Below are 16442 nucleotides of genomic sequence, written 5' to 3' on the forward strand. Positions count from 1 at the left end.
AGTTTTATATGCTGTAAGCTTGATCAAACTATTTATTGCATACACAAGGCATGACACACATGTCCCTTATTGTACAGGAATGCTCAGAATTCACAGTACTGCTTTCCTATTTCTGTATTGGTATCACTCTGCCCGGAACGTATTCCTCAGGACGTATTTGTCTTAGGACTGACGTATCGTGATCTGTAGCTTAACACCAGCTGACATTTGAACAACTGTTCACAACCCGTTTCCTGCAGATATCAGTGAACCATACTTTCTCGTGTAAAGAAATGCTGAATGTGTCATACAGATGGAATGTGAAATATTCCTCTTGAAAATAATACAGCAGAGTATTTCTGTACTGTAGCGCCGTAAACAATCTTAACTATGCATGGCTTCAGATCGGACTAAACAACGAGACAGTTTTCAAAGGAGCTGTGCGTAATAGATCGTTAATGACCAGGAAGGAAGACGTCATTACATGCTGGTTCTTAAAATATGTATTCCAACTACTTCATGTTTCCACTCATTTATCAGTCTGTCATTAACATGCCCAGCCACCAGTGTCATGCCGTTATAGCCAAACGTGACTGAGAACCGTAGAAATACGTTCTTAACATCTAATACGTCAGCACAATTGTCACAATATATATTCTAGAAACCACACAGTTGATCTCCGTAACGGGTTATAATAGTCGGTATGGTCGAGTACGTTTACAGTGTCAATGCCACTGTCTATATTCTAGAGACCTCAAATGGTCTGTAGTCACGTCAACCGCCCTCGCATGGGTAATGAGAATCAGTATGGTCTTACTTACAATGTCAGTGTCACTGTCTATATTCTAGAAAGTCATCCACACTGGCATGGGTTCTGATGAGTATAGCCTTGTAGAAGTCGGTTCTACTCAAATTACTTGATTAAATTAGAATATCATGTCATTTAATTACAATGGCCATTTGACATATTGGCTTTGGCACAGACACACTATGAAATTCCTCATACGACACGAATAGTTTATTATTACATGTAATCCAAGGGTTGAGTAAAACTTGTGTGAACGAGTTGGTCTGCTAGCTTTTAACAATGTATTATTATTATTTATTATCCGTGAATATGCGGGTTACAATGAATCTTCAGCACCCCATGCTTGTCCTAAGAGGCGACTGACAGGATCAGGTGGTCAAGGTCTCTGACTAACACGTCATCGTATCCCAGTTGCGTAGATCGACGTTCATGCTGTTGATCACTTGATTGTCTGGTCCAGGCTCGCTTATCCACAGACCACTGCCATACAGGTGAAATATTGCTGAGTGCGGTGAAAAACTAAACTCACTCACTTCATCCACCCATCCCTTGTTTAAGTTTTGTCTCGTTTCTATATATCAAAAATGAATTCTTACTCCTAAAATTGGTCTTGCATATAATGAAAAGGCCCTCCAGAACATTCCACTTGCAAAGTGAGTGAAACGGGGTTGTCGCCTACAATTTAACTAATTTCCTCGTGCGAATCGTGTCTGCGGGACACGTGTTAAACAGAAGCGGCATTGAGTTCACGCCACAGTCAGCGTGTATTGCACGTGCTTAATCCCCGATCTACCTCATGTACCTGCAGCAATCAAATGTATTTGTCTACATTCCCGCCCCGCCTACTTGTCACACACGCGTTTACTGCGCAGGCTCATCGCATTCGTGTCAAGCAGTAGTATTATGCAAAGATATGTGTCACGATAACCTAACCACAGGTTGATTTTTTCGTACCATCAGTTCGCAGACAAAAACGAACTTCATTGTGCCAACCATGCACCTGTCCAGCATCAAGAAGGGGTTTTGCAGTTCACTGTATACCTGGATATTTCAATCCATAAACATTGGTAAACTTTTAATGCGAGGTTTATTTTTCAGACCATAAAATCTTGCCTCAAGACGTGCTCTCTCACATTGTAATGCCACGCCCACTTGATGCCACAGCTGTCATTTCATTCTTGCCTGCCCACGAATACACAGTGGATTGTTCACTACTTACTTGGAATCCTCCATAGTCATCTTTCTAAGCCTCAACATTTTGACAATGTGCATCTTTGACTATTTTCAAGACCCTTGTCTGGACTATGTGGTTTACGTTCACTCATCATTCATCCATTTACCCATAGGGGCACAGTGGTAGAAAATAATCTTTGTGTCTTTACTGTGATATTGCTGGGAGCAGTGTAAACACTGTGAAGACAGTGAGGGAGGGAGTGAGTTCAGTTTTGTGTTACTCGTTGCACTTTTCCAGTAATATTTCTGCAAGTGACACCAGAAATGAGCTTCACACATTGTGCCCACGCCAGGAATTAAACCCAGGTGTTCAGTGTGCCTTAACCACTAGACTACCCTGTCGCCTCATATTTGAATGGAAGTGATTATACTTTTTGTCAACATCCGTCAAATTTCCAAGATACTTTAACATTTGCAGCAAATAAAAAAAACTGCTAAATGGACAAAACATTCAAAAGCTAAGCATATAGAGCAGTTTATTGGAGTCAACTCACAGTGCATACAAATACATAAGAAACTGGTTTCCTCTCTTATGTACATATTTCAACAACAGCGCAGGGAGTGACAGACTTCCAGGTGTATTTACAAAAGAATGACATATACAAGACACATTGATAGTTTTATTTACCTACAGTCGTCATTACCATAAATAAGCACTTTGGAGATTAAATGCATTAGCATGTTAACTATTAACCCAAGTAACGCAACTGAGAAAAACAGATCATATTGTTATAGTAAATATATTCTGAGGATTACTCAGAAAATACTATATACCGTTAAAGGGCATCACAGAAGTTATTTATTTTTAAAAAATAACAATAGAGCACTGACGCAATGTAGGACACAAGGAATGGGCACTGACCATGCAAGGCATTGAACAAGTCCCTGTGGCATAAGTGATCACTACCCCACCTCAAAAACACCTGGACACAAATGTCTGGAACAGACCTCATTAGAAGCTAGGGTGATGTTCCTATTATTAAAAATGGATCAGTCTTGTCTCAAAATAGGTATCATTTACTGCAGCTGCCTGGAGATCAAAGGAATCAGTTCTACACGATGGGTTCATGCAGAAAACAATATTTCCTCAGCCAGAAAAACATCAGCCATTTTAAATATTACAGGTATTTGGGTTTGAGACCCCTACTATCTCTAAATAATAAACATAAAGGTAACAAAAATATGGAAAGACCATTGTATTCGTTCTCAGTTTTGAATTATGAAAGATTGTATACTTAATGACAACTGGACTACATCTTGATAATCTATTGGTTGGTGACTTGCTTTTCCCCCACCTGATCCTACAACCGTATCTGCTTGCCAGGCATCACGTATTGTCCTGCCATCTTACAAATGATACGCCCTCATTGGCTGCATGAATGTATCTACAATGCATCTTAATGATTCATTAAAAACACTGACAGATGTGTCATACGTATTTCATTTTTAGATGCTTCCATGGACACACCTTGGACCTTCAACAGAACATCTTTTGAGTTGATCGTGAATGATAAGCTGTCTGCCCTTGATTTGATCCGCAAACTATCTATCTACCAATTAAGTTCCTGCTTGCTGTCATACTCCAACAATGTTCTTGTCAGTGATCATATTAAGTTAGCCAGTAATGTTTCTGTACTAGTTTCCAGGGGTTGACCACCAGTTTCAGTTGTGCTTCCCCAGTAAACTCTCATGACAAGTATTTAGCATGCATGATGACTTACTCTTATGGCAACGTACTGAAATGTGTGAAAAAGTTGACAGATATGAGATACTTTATGTTTTATGTACAAAGAGGCTGAAAACATGGCCCACGTTTCCCCACACAGAATATATACAAGAACATTCATCGCTTTCTCTCCCACATGATAGAAGAAAACTTGGCTGCTGACTGTCAGACAGTGGACTTACGACATTCATCACACATCTCGAAACTCTTAATCAAGAATATTCTGTTCACTTCCGATGGGATGTCACACCAGTTTGTTATCATGTATGGATGATTCTCAAAGATACATCCTGATGTTACGTGATGTTTCACACAGATACACCATGATGTTTCATGAATTTTTCACGCATGCCAACCGTGATGTTACACAAATGTTACACAAGTGACTTCTTCCCCAAGGTGTGTGGATGTTCTTCACCAAATGAATGACAACTATACTGATCTTCAATCCAATGCCTGCTAGTGATCGTATATCAGCCGTATTCAACCCTAACTTTACTTCGTACACCTGCTTAACATTCACGTGACACCCAAGTTGATATAACTGTATTATAAATATGACATTCTAGCTTCTCATGCTGATGTGTGTTACATAATGTAACATCCCTGTTACCTCTTGGTGTTGCTCCATGCATGGCTTCCAAGCTATCATTTCTCTCTCTCAAGTCCACAGCCTTAATATGTCTTCATAACAGAGTTTAAGTTAACAAGTGTCATATTCTATGGGTACACTGCTATTACACTATCTCATACTTGTCCACGTAGAAGAGAACTTCGTCGGAGTACTTGACTGATTGGTCATCTTCGACTGACCTCACATCCTTGATCTGAAGTAAGAGAAATCAATCAGTGCTGCAGTTCCTTGTGTCGGACAAATGGATGGAATGCATGTACAGGATTTACTGGCCTTCATGCCAAGCCAAGCAAAGAAACAAGAATTAATTTCTTTCAACAAATACATCTACACATTAAAATTAAGAGTGTTCCTAATACAAAAACTAATGTTACATCTTGGATAAACCAGCATTGTATCTTTACAAAATGCAGGTTTTGTTCAACTCTCAAAGGCCAGTAGAAATGGGAAGTTGCCTCACCTGAATATCACAATAAGATTTCTTAGAGACAAAGGAAACATTGACAGGGAAGAAGTCATCTGGATGGCCTGCTATGGAGAACTCAAGGCTGCCCGACTTGTTGGCGGCATCGATGACAGGCATGGTCCACTTGAGTTGGTGGGCGCGGGAATCATACTGATAGTCTCCATCACAGTCACCGACCACAGGAGCACCCACTCCAGATCTGTAATAACATCATCGTTTTAAGGGGGGCATTTATGTCTGTCTGAAAGTCAAGGATAAGCCTTATTCAATCTGTATTAAATGAGTCAGGGGGTACAGTTTCATGCAGCTTCTACCAATATTGGCACCTCAAATGATCTCCACATCACACGTCTTTGACATGAGCAAAACCAAAAGTTTGAAGTGAGATGAATGACCACAATGAGTCAGGTCATGTCAAGTCATATCAAACATGGGTGACTGAGCTTAGTATGATGCTGAACTCTGCAATATTCCAGCTATATGGCAACGATCTGTAAATAATTCAGTCTCGACCAGACAATCCAGTAGTCGACTGCATGACGGGAACTTTTATCTCAGGGTGTAATGCTATTCATGCAAGCTGGCATTATTCCAGTGATCCATGATGTAAGTGAATAATTCATCCTGCTTCAGACAAACTGGTAGTCATCCATAAAAATAACCCTTGGCATAATTACAAGCTGTCACAGGTGTACTGCACATTACTTGGTCTATAATAAAGACAAGGTCCAATGAGATACACGGAAAGGATGCATGTGCAAGATTTGTCAAATATTCCAACAGCAAGATCATATACTCACGGACAAGGTATAGATATAACAACATCTTCAAGTTCGAGTTCTGTTCTTTCCAACTCAAACTCAATATTGACATCGCAGCCACTGCCTGTCTCGGACGGCCAGCAGTTGACTGAAACACATACAAATCTGTTAGCAAACAACATGAAGTGGCCAACTGTACATGGCCAACTGGACAAAGCAATCATAGTACCAGGACTTATTAAACCTCTGCTTAAGTGTAGGAAATACAATCACCTAAGTTCTAAGAAAAACCTGTCTGCAGCAACTTCCCCTACTCCAAAACTTTAGAAAAGACAAATGTTGATACTCAAGGATTGTTTTGTGTAATTTCAATCTTAATTTATGAGTTTTCGTTAACCCCACACAAATTATAGACAATAACAAGAACTACACAAGAGCACATCTGCACTGAGTGTACCTTGGTGACGCATTTTGTACAGATTGTACTCATCAGACCAATCAGACTTAATTTGGAACACCATGGCACAAATTATCTAAAATTTGAGATCATCACACAACTCAGAGAGAACCCCATCCTCGATATCTCCAGGGTATACGTTCCGATAAGTCTCCACTATACCCTGGACACATCTACAGCTCTGCCAGATAAATTTATTACCTCCCTTTGCTGGCTCCGCCTTCTCACAGTAGCCAATCAGCTAAGCCGTCGTTATAACTGTGCTTGCCAGTGTCAACAAAGGTAGCAGTCGCAACTGCAAAGGTTTGCTCGCAGTGCGTCCCAGATTTTAGGGAGATCATACAAACAAATTGACAGGTCCGAAACTTTAAAACAACATATGCAAGAACTCCTTCTACCTCTTCCAGAGAACCTCTGCATGGTTTCTGTTGCCAAGTATAATCGGTTAGATAATTAAAAAAACGAAAGTGAGTTGTGATTGGTTCGCTCAACTTCCCAGCGTAAACACCTCACTGGATCAAAAGACAGTCAAGGGAGGTAATAAATTTATCTGGCAGAGCCGTAGATGTAGAACGTATACCCTGGAGATATCGAGGATGAGAGAACCCAGACTCTCAACAAACCACCAAAAAAAGGTCTCTTGAATTAAGGTGGATTTTTGAGCTCCACATGTTCCAACTGCAAGGACTCCATGATGGGATAGTAGGTTAAAATATACCCTTTTTCACCTACTGTACTTTTTAACCACACGATTCTAGCTAAATGACAAGGAATCAAGTGGACCAGACAATCCTGTGATTGATTCCATGAGGTCTCATCTACTGAAGAGATCAGACAACATGCTATCAATCTGGTCCTGACCACCTCATCTGTTTTGTACACTGTTATGACAAGCAATATGTTGCTGCATACCCACAACATCTGCAAACCAAGTGTTACAGTGGAGTAGGAATGGAAATTAGGTAAAAGACATTTGTATATAGATTCACCAATAAATCACTTTTAATCACAGTTATTGACCAGTTTGACAGACTGAAACAGCCCTGTATTGACTTTTTTTGGGGGGGGTGGTAGGGGAGGGGAGACACATCCAGTATGTACGTGGTCATCAGTGAGAAGGTGGGTTGGTTACATGCCACTTTTCAAATATTTAAAAAATTCATGAACGGACAGTCTAAAAGAGGAATTGGTTTCGATCATTTGGAGAATGAGACTTATCTTAAGCATGGTTGAGACTCACTTGACAAGGGCATGAGAGACTCATCCTGAGTCTGTAGTCGCCACTTGAGGACTCCAATGTCTGTGTTGAGGGGAAAGGGTTTGTCAGGGTTCTTCAGTCCAATATTTGAGGATGCAAGGAACATCTTCTTGTCTATGTTAGGGTGGGTCTGTGAACAAATAATACAAATAAAAAGTGAGAAAGTTTGCCTAAGAAAAGAATAGTTGTGAATGTTAAGGTTGGAGGAAGATCAAAGGGAGACAACTTTTGGTGAAACTCGAGTTGGATTTTGATCAGAATTTATCTGAACGAAGGGACACAACTCACTCTTGTACATGTTGTGAACCATAATAGGTTAAGGATCAAGATCAACTACATAGACATGTTATGAACCCACTGTTTCAAAAACAGGAATACAGTAACCTAAACTGTAGCTCAATTTGTATACTACCAGTCTCTGTTCTTAAGTTCTGTGGATATGATCATGTTCAGGTTGAAAAAACACCAGAAGCAAAGGACAACTCAAATGTTTGTTATTAAACCTGCTCTTGGCAACATATAACCTATATGGCAGCAACCTGAAAATAACCAAGACGGGACCAGACAATCCAGTGATCAACTGCCTGGTCACTGATCTGCATCTGGGATAGTGAAAAGAGTCAACCACCCAATCCCAATAGCCACACTTCTACAAACAAACACAGGTTACTGAAGACTGATGCTAACCCTTACCTTCACAGTCAGTGAATGAATTATTGCCAAAGAATGGTTTCCGGGTATTTAAGCAAAATCATAGTTGGAGACGCCAGAAATAGGCTTACAACAGTACATACCTGCATTTGAACACCTTTGTCATCATTGGTTGCCAAAATAATTCTGACACGGCCATTGGTATCATCGGTTATCTTGAGTTTGATCATGCCAAGCACTTCCATGTTCTGCAAACCTCCATCACGACCAGCTGTCACGGAAATCTTCTCCTCAACCACTATATGGACACTGAAATGCAGACGTACACTGTCAGATCTTGCAGTAAAATACTCCAGGACACCACAAAGTTTCTAAACTTGTGGTTTGATTTAAAGCCTTAAACTGCATTATTCCAGTCATGACAGCAGAGGAGGAACACTTTTCATTGACAGACAACTTCTTTATTGCAACAGATGCACTGTTTTGTATATATGCTAACACTTATGAGACAAATGATGCATCTACTGCAACAAAAAGAGTGAGCGAGCGAGAGTGGTTGATTTTAGGCCATTCCAAGGCAGGGACCAAAAACGGTCTTCACACATTGTACCCATGTTAGGAATCAAACGCCTTGTCTTCAGCGTGACGAGCAGATACTTTAAACAAGAGGCTATCCCACCAAGACTACAACAAAAAGTTGTCTATCCATAAATTGCATTCTTCTTCTTCATACTAGCTTCTAAAGGCCACTAAAAGAATTCCTATGTCAGCAGTTTCAAATTACTTGAGCCTGGATCAGATAATCTAGTGACTGACATCATGAAGACCAATCTATGCATTTGGAATAAGACAACATGCATCAACAAAGTCTCTGAAAGTTACCATGCCATCAGATTAATCTGCAACAGACAGGAATCTGTGGTATTGCTGATTAAGATGAAAGAAGATCTGCACTTCCTGTCACTAATGGGAACTTACCAAGAGGGTCAATGTGTCTTAGCCATACCTCTAATATTAAATGCTAGAAAAACAGGGACCAGATTCAAATACTAATGGAGCAAACCTTCAGGACCACAGTGACTTCATTTGAGCACAAGGTCAAGATTAGACATTTTATTTTCATGGTGTACTCAAGGTGAGAGCGGGACAATAACTATAACTGTCCATGGAACAATTCATTTCTCCTTGCATGTCTTGCAGCCATAACCTATGGGAGACAAAAGTGTGTCTGTTCAGATGTCTGAGATTCTTCGAGGAAACACCATGTGACAAGTGCTTCTTTATTTTCATCACCTCTCTTCATTTTCCTCTCTTTCTTACGAGTAAGCCCATGGAGGGCCAAACCCGCCTTATCAAGAGGTCTAAATGGAGGACTATACAAAGCATCGAGAGAGAAAGCATGGGAGGTCCATGCCCTTTTTATGGAGAATACAAACTTCAGAATTATGACTATCAAACATAGGGGACCCAATGGAGTATGACCATCTAATAAAGGACGAGTGAGTGAGTGAGTGAGTGAGTGAGCGAGCCTCTAGAGGGGTACTCGTGATAAAAGCTTCACGTATCGTACCCATGTAGGGAATCTAACCTGAGTCTTCTGCATGATGAGCAAACACTTTAACCACTAGGCTACCCCACTACTCCTGCCACTAGAATACATTTGAACTGATGATGTACTATGTATCCAAATACAAAGATGAGTAGTTCCTCCATACATGAACATATATCCTTCACATACAACTACATCATATAGATCATATCTGTTGTCTCTTATTACCTCTCTTGATTGGCTGCTGGTGTTGACATTTTGGCGACAGTTGAAGACATGGACTTGTTTGAATCAACCACCTCTGCAAAATCATACAGTAATTATTGACCTTGTGATTGAAGACGTTATGCCAATATACCGAGTAAGCAGGTTCGATGCCACAACTACATGGCAGCTGTCTGTAAATAACTGAGTCTGGATCGGACAATCCATCAACAGCATGAGCATTGATCTGTGCAATTGGGAACCAATGATATGTCAACCAAGTCGGCGAGTCTGACCACCCAATCATGGTGGCCAATATCCTAAAACGGACCTTCAAGAGTCTTATGCCACATATCTTCTTCTCGGGTAAATAATTGAACCTGGGCCTTTATAACAAGGAGTCATTTAGAAGGCAGGTCAAATATCCTCAAACCAGTGGCCCATAAGACAAACACACCACACAGCCAGCACACAGCCAGCACATACAGTCAGCACAGTCTTCAAGGATTGTCAAACTGAAAATTTCAAATAATACATGAAAAAACATACAAAGAATGACAGACGCAGACAAAAAGCTTACTTTCTCCCTCTGACTCGAGCTGCCCTACGAATGTGTCCACATCCTTCTTCTTGGTGCTCAGCTTGAGCGCCTTGCTTGGACCAGTAGGTTTGCTGAAGAACGAAAAAGGGGACATGTTACAGAGAATACATGTTAGTCACCTCCTACAACAACATTCACTGGGTTGCTGAAGATCAATCCTACCCTGGATTTCCACATGTTCAGTAGAAATAAGGAAATCATGGTGAAACAGCACCTTGTTTAGGAGTTACAAATACATTACCTTCATGACAGTGGACATGATGCAGCTTAGTTATTAACTAACCTTGGTTGAGAGTATGATGATTTGACAGGTTCTACAGGTGTCGGTTCAAATACTGTGTCTGATCTGTAAGTATTGCTACCGAATCCCCCTGAGCCACTGAAGCCGGACCGAGACCCCTTGGCCATATCTCGCTGCCTCTGTTGTATTTCCTTGGCTTTCTTCCTCATCTGGTCCCGGGCTTCACGCTCTTGGGTCTGAAGCACGACAGAGTCAAAGTTTGGTCAAAAATAATCTAATTTGACAAAACTCATTTTCGGACACAGGAGAGCAAGAGTTAGAATACTGCTGCAATATGTTAGTCCCCAGTAAATGATCAAGTCTGGATTATTCATACAACAGAATGAGCAACAATCTGAGTCAGTGGGGTTCCATAACACTATCTGTTGTTGTTACTATCAATTAATCAGTTAAATTCCTCAATTTAAACACTTCATATTGTCTGTGAACCTGGTCTACCAAGGACGCAAATCCATCTAAGATTTGTCAACAAAATGTAATCTAGATCATAAGTCTCCAACTACATAATGATCATTACTGGGCATTGTGGGGAGTGATATAACTTTAACAGTACTGCAGCAAAATCCTGCCAAAGGACACAAGAATTAAAATCTAGGTCATCAGGATGAGAAAACACTTCATGTTCAACCATAAGGCTCCACCTGATCTAAGTTGTATTGCACACTAATAAGTGCATCTTAGTCAAGGATATTGTTTCAATCCTACAAACTCAATCAATTAAACATGAACATAAATGAGACAGTAATTAAGTGCATGCGAGTCTAGTTTTATGCCACTTTTAGCAATATTCCATCAATTACACGGTGGGGGAACACCAGAAATTGTCCCCATTATGCTCATGTGGAGAAGTGAACACTGGTCTTTGTCTTGTCAAGCTAACACTTTAATCACTAGGCTGCCCCACAATATACTAGCAGTCTTAGAACAAAACATAGTGATCTTAGCTAGAAGTTTAAAGTGAAAATGGGATTGAAACTGCAATACATTTTCTCTGTATTCCCTGTAACTCTGGAGTCTAATGCAGGTTGGTTTGGTTCTTGTTAAATGCCGCACTCAGCAATATTCCAGCTACATGGAGGCAGACTGTAAATAACAGAAGTGGCATACGATGACATGTGTCAACCAAGTAAGTAAGTCTGACCACCTGATGCTATTTGTCAGCTTTTACAATAAGTATGAGGTGCTGAAGACCAATTCTAACCATGGTCTTCATAGGGTATCTTGTGCAGGTAATCATGGGAGACAACTCACCTGTCTGACAGCCTGGAACACCTTCTCTTCATGGGAGTCCATCTCTGTGAATGTGCGTATTTGAGCAAGGTTGACATTCTCTCTGTAGCCAAGGGCAACAATCTCATCAAAGGCAAATATCAGTGAGAATGACTGGTCCACTATTTCGGACTCCTCCATGTTGCGACAATACTCTGGTATCTAAATGAAAGGAATGAAATTATAACAGTTGCTCAGAGGACATGGAACTGGGGACATGCAGACTGGAGCTGCAGAAATATTTCATGTAATATGATGTATGAACACACCCTCATATAGAGACATTGTGCTCAGAAACCTTTGAACAATTAGGTTGAATCTGTATATGAATGATCTGGGTTTGAAATGGGCTATAAATAGTACGCCAAGGCAGTTTCGTAAAAACAATGAAACTGCATTTGAATCAACAATGATAGGTTTCTGGAATAGAGAAAGGGACATAACTCTGCATGGGAATTGAGAAGCTTTAGGTGGCTCAGACACGTGACCATGATTTCAATCCAGAATCACAGTTCTGACTTTCCTGACTGAGTGCTGAACATTTTTAGAATTAAAAAGTCATCACTGCTATTAATGACAAAAATTATACCTACCACCTTAGCAAAGAGGCGAAGGGTCTCCAGATCCTCCAGGATGTTGCTGGCCTTGGTGGTGATGAGCAACATGTACAGTTTCTCTAATGGCTGGTATACATATCTCACACTCTCTGTCTCAACAAATGTGTGCTGCTTGCCAGTGTTCATCAACTTGGGAAAAGCAGCAAGTAAACCCTCTATGCGTGATCGAGTCATCTCCACAAACTGTCGGGATATTATGGCTGTGGGGTACAAAGAGGATAATGAAGGCAATGCCTAAAGATCTATAGATTATGACAATACCTCAAATATGATGCTGGTGAACCAAACTACAGCTGCTTGCATATATCAATCTTTCCAGATCATCAAGAAGTTGCATGAGTTCACTAGACTGAGTGATTAACACTAACGACAAGGGTAAAATTTTCATTCAGCCCCATCACTGTAGTAAATCAATAATGTCTGAAATACACACGAAGGCAGAAACTGCATTCAGTTGAACAGTCTCTGAAGGAAGCTTACAAATACATCCCTTAATTCAGAAAGCCTTAAAAATCCCCATGTTAGGTTGTGTATTAACAAAAAATCTGGAATGGATTGTCTATGATTTAAATCCATCCTGTAGGCCCCAGCAAATAACAAACACAACTCTGCTTAATGTTACATCACTGAGACATTAGAAATGGGCTACACACAATAAATAATGCTTTTCGGCATGTGGTGCTGTGCATAAGCTGAGGTCACAATCAGGTGAAGTTAAGCAATGATGGACGTGTAGAGTGCTCGGATGGGTGACAGGCAGCTTAACTCCTCAGAGTTTCTAGGCCTTTAGTCCTGCCCCACAACGAAGCACATGACACATGTGGTCTCACCCTAGGTCAGTGAGTTTGCTCCAAATTGCCTCTGTTCACCCAGCAGAAAATGGGTTACCGGTGGAATAAGTCATGTAACCATAACCTTCTGGCGCCTACCAGGCAGCTTGGGTTACCCGGGGTAAAAATATGCTTGCTTTGACTGTTAGCGCTATGAGCATTCACCTAGTGAATGGAGTTTGGTGCAATATAAATGCACATATTATTAAATTCTACAAGTTTCAGTATGAACAACAGCAATTAAACAACAATTTATTAAAAATTTACGGGGAAAAAATGATTTTTTTTTATCCTTTTCCACTCAATTGATTCTTTAACTCAAATTTATGTAACTGCAAATAATACACATGACATTAAAGGACGTACCTTTCCCTGCCTTATTGCACACAGCGGCAGCCAACAAAACCTGAATATAGCAAAGGAACAAGCATACTTATTAAAATTAGTACAGTGTACATACTTCTTGTCTATAGACTCAAAACATTCCAGTTCAAGCATGTACTACGAGCATCCAGTACTACAAAGATCATTACTTTGATAATGAAACAACAAAACTGATACATCCTAATAAAGCGAAGTTGACCAATTCTGACTTTGGATACATCAGTCCCATTCTTTTCCCACTGTGGTTACTCCTATCACATCTCTGTTCTAAAACAGCGATTTCATCATGCGAGTTTTCAAGAGTCGCGATTGGAAGCGTTCAGATTTAGTTGTGCAATCAGAGGCACTGTTTCAAGAATGATCATTGCAAGATCTCAGTAATTTCCAAATGCATCGGGAAAACTTGCCACTACCAGTTTTGTTTCTACAAACACACCATGGCGATTGATCCTACAGTCTCTTTTGCCAGTTTCTGATTTTCAGTTAAATGTGAAATACCGAATCTTTCCTTCGCACGTTGATGAACCAACTCCATGGGGGCCGCCATATTGGAGCTAAGTCTATTTAACACATGTTCCGATTGCATAGTAACAAGGGAGATAATTCCTGTTGCGATTTTTAGCCGCAAGAGGATTTCTCAATGACAGGGAACTATGGTCGTATTAGAACAGAGGTTACGTAGGAAGATATGACAGAAGTAACCTCTGTGGGAAGAGTATGCATCAATCCAGGCCATGAGTGCTTCAAAGGAAAGTAGCACTTGATTGCTCAGTCATTGGCATTCAATTGTTTACTTGAAACTGTGTGAACAGAAAGGCACTGTCACTGTGCAATTTTAATAACAAAATTGTACAAATTCCACAATGACATGTGATCATCACTGTGCATAGCTTTAACAGATTCTTACACTTCTGCATGAAACTGCATATTAGCTGACAATGCAACACTGATGAGCCCTGACATCACAGCAATCAGTTGAAATCATATACTCTGCCATGAATACAATACTAGTCATTCTTATTTAATCTACCTCAAAACTAGCCTTAATTTGTCATAATTGGTAGGGAGTTCAACCTAGAGTGAATGAATATTTGTTACTTCGCTTTAAGCACTATTCCACCAGTATTACAGTGAGGGACACCAGAAATGGGCTTCACACATTTTACCCATGTGGTGAATCGAATCTGGGTCTTCCTTGTAACAAGTGAATGCTTTAACCACTAGGTTACCTCAGCACCCCAACCCAATCTAGATATTGTGAAGGGGTGTACAATCAAAAAGAAGACCCTGCATTATTTGGTTAAATAGGAGTCATTCAATTAATATATTGTAGCAGCCACAAAATGTCCAAGTCCCATACTGGGATTTGCACTACGGACCTTCTGATCTGAAGTCAGACACATTGTCCACATGACCAAAGAGGTTAACCCGGTCAGCAAGCTGACAAGGTAAGGTTGTCCTCTGTGAGATGACTCCATACCTTACGATATTCTCCCCTGTCAACAGAGGGCATGTCCCTGGATGCATAGCAGGGTGCCGAGGCTAAGTTAGCTGAAATTTTATATGAATGTGCTCAGTCCCACATTGGGCACCAATATGGCAGCCACAAAATTTCCCATGCTGGGATTTGAACCATAGACCTTCTAACTGAAAGTCAGACGCCTTGTCCACATTACCAAAGAGGTTAGTCCTGTCAACAAGATGACAAGGTAAGGATGTCATCTGTCCGAGGACTCCATGCCCTGCTGCAATATCATCCAAAGTTTTAGGCAGTGTTGGGCAGCAGTGGCAATTCAAACCAAGGCTAGAATGCAGTTTACCTTGGGGTTAGGCTTTCAGGTTAGACACCCTTTACCCTTCACACTTTACGATCTTTGGGTAGGGTTTGGGGTTGGAGTTGGAGCGCAAATTAATGAGAAATAGTGCACCCGGTAAAGTGCAGTACTCCCAAATGCAATAACAAAATCAAAACAGCTAAGAAAAACTCCTGGTTGATTACAATTATGAACTTGGGTAAAAAATCTAAATTTTCAATATGTCACTATTTTGTCAGTGTTTGATACGTCTTCCAGTTTTCTTGGCAGTCAATGTGCAGGAACAGATCGTCTGTGGTGGTGTTTCAAAGGCATGACCATTCCAATGAACATACACTTTCTTCCTGAACTCTTTAACACAAATAAGTAATATCTACCATGACAAGTGCTCTCCGATTTTGATGACATGTAAGTGACAACTACAAGATAAAAACCGGTAAATAATTCTAATTGTCATGAAAAACAGCCCACAATGTGTGACACTAATCCGTGTCATTAGAGATATCAGCTTCCTGAACGTACACTTACCATGGTTATAATGCACAAAATATATACTCCTCTATGTAAAGTTGTCTTCACAATCTACCATGTACGCTAAGTTGTGATCTATCTTCCACGGGGGCACTTCCAAGATGGTGGTGGCCACGTCGTTGGAGATGTGTTATTACGCTACCCATGAACAACCTTTGGACACACTATGGGTGCATCGGAATAAACTAGATGTGACCATTGACATGCCTGATAAATTTATACAGCATCGCGTCGATAGAAGATAAATCTATTTTGGAAATACATTGGAACTACTTTTGTTTGCGTTACGATAGCCACGTCACATAGCCGGAAGTGCACGGCGGTGCTATTATTACATGTCAGGAAAATGCCTCAGCCAAATTAAAGAAT

At 40.5% G+C, this 16442-nt stretch overlaps 1 protein-coding gene across 1 annotated transcript; it reads right to left on the bottom strand.

Moving 5' to 3' along the window:
• Window positions 1-2479: 2479 nt before the first annotated feature.
• LOC137288977 (coatomer subunit delta-like) lies at window positions 2480-16387 on the bottom strand. Its single transcript, XM_067820828.1, has 12 exons — window positions 16071-16387; window positions 13711-13750; window positions 12491-12714; window positions 11880-12059; window positions 10611-10804; window positions 10307-10398; window positions 9751-9823; window positions 8117-8282; window positions 7305-7452; window positions 5647-5755; window positions 4841-5045; window positions 2480-4573 (listed from the first exon to the last, which is right to left on the bottom strand). The coding sequence occupies exons 1-12, from the start codon at window positions 16071-16073 to the stop codon at window positions 4484-4486; spliced, it is 1524 nt and encodes a 507-aa protein (XP_067676929.1). The 5' UTR covers window positions 16074-16387; the 3' UTR covers window positions 2480-4483.
• Between the last annotated feature and the right edge of the window lie 55 nt (window positions 16388-16442).

Source organism: Haliotis asinina, chromosome 1 (genome assembly GCF_037392515.1).
Source record: "Haliotis asinina isolate JCU_RB_2024 chromosome 1, JCU_Hal_asi_v2, whole genome shotgun sequence".
NCBI lineage: Eukaryota > Metazoa > Mollusca > Gastropoda > Lepetellida > Haliotidae > Haliotis > Haliotis asinina.

What these genes read in the sequence shown, in the direction of transcription:
- LOC137288977 (XM_067820828.1), bottom strand. An exon ending in GTGCAATAAGGCAGGGAAAG is followed by an intron (nt 12,715 to 13,710) that starts GTACGTCCTTTA and finishes TGTACCCCACAG; the next exon opens with CCATAATATCCCGACAGTTT. An exon ending in ACAAAGGTGTTCAAATGCAG is followed by an intron (nt 7,453 to 8,116) that starts GTATGTACTGTT and finishes ATTTGTTCACAG; the next exon opens with ACCCACCCTAACATAGACAA.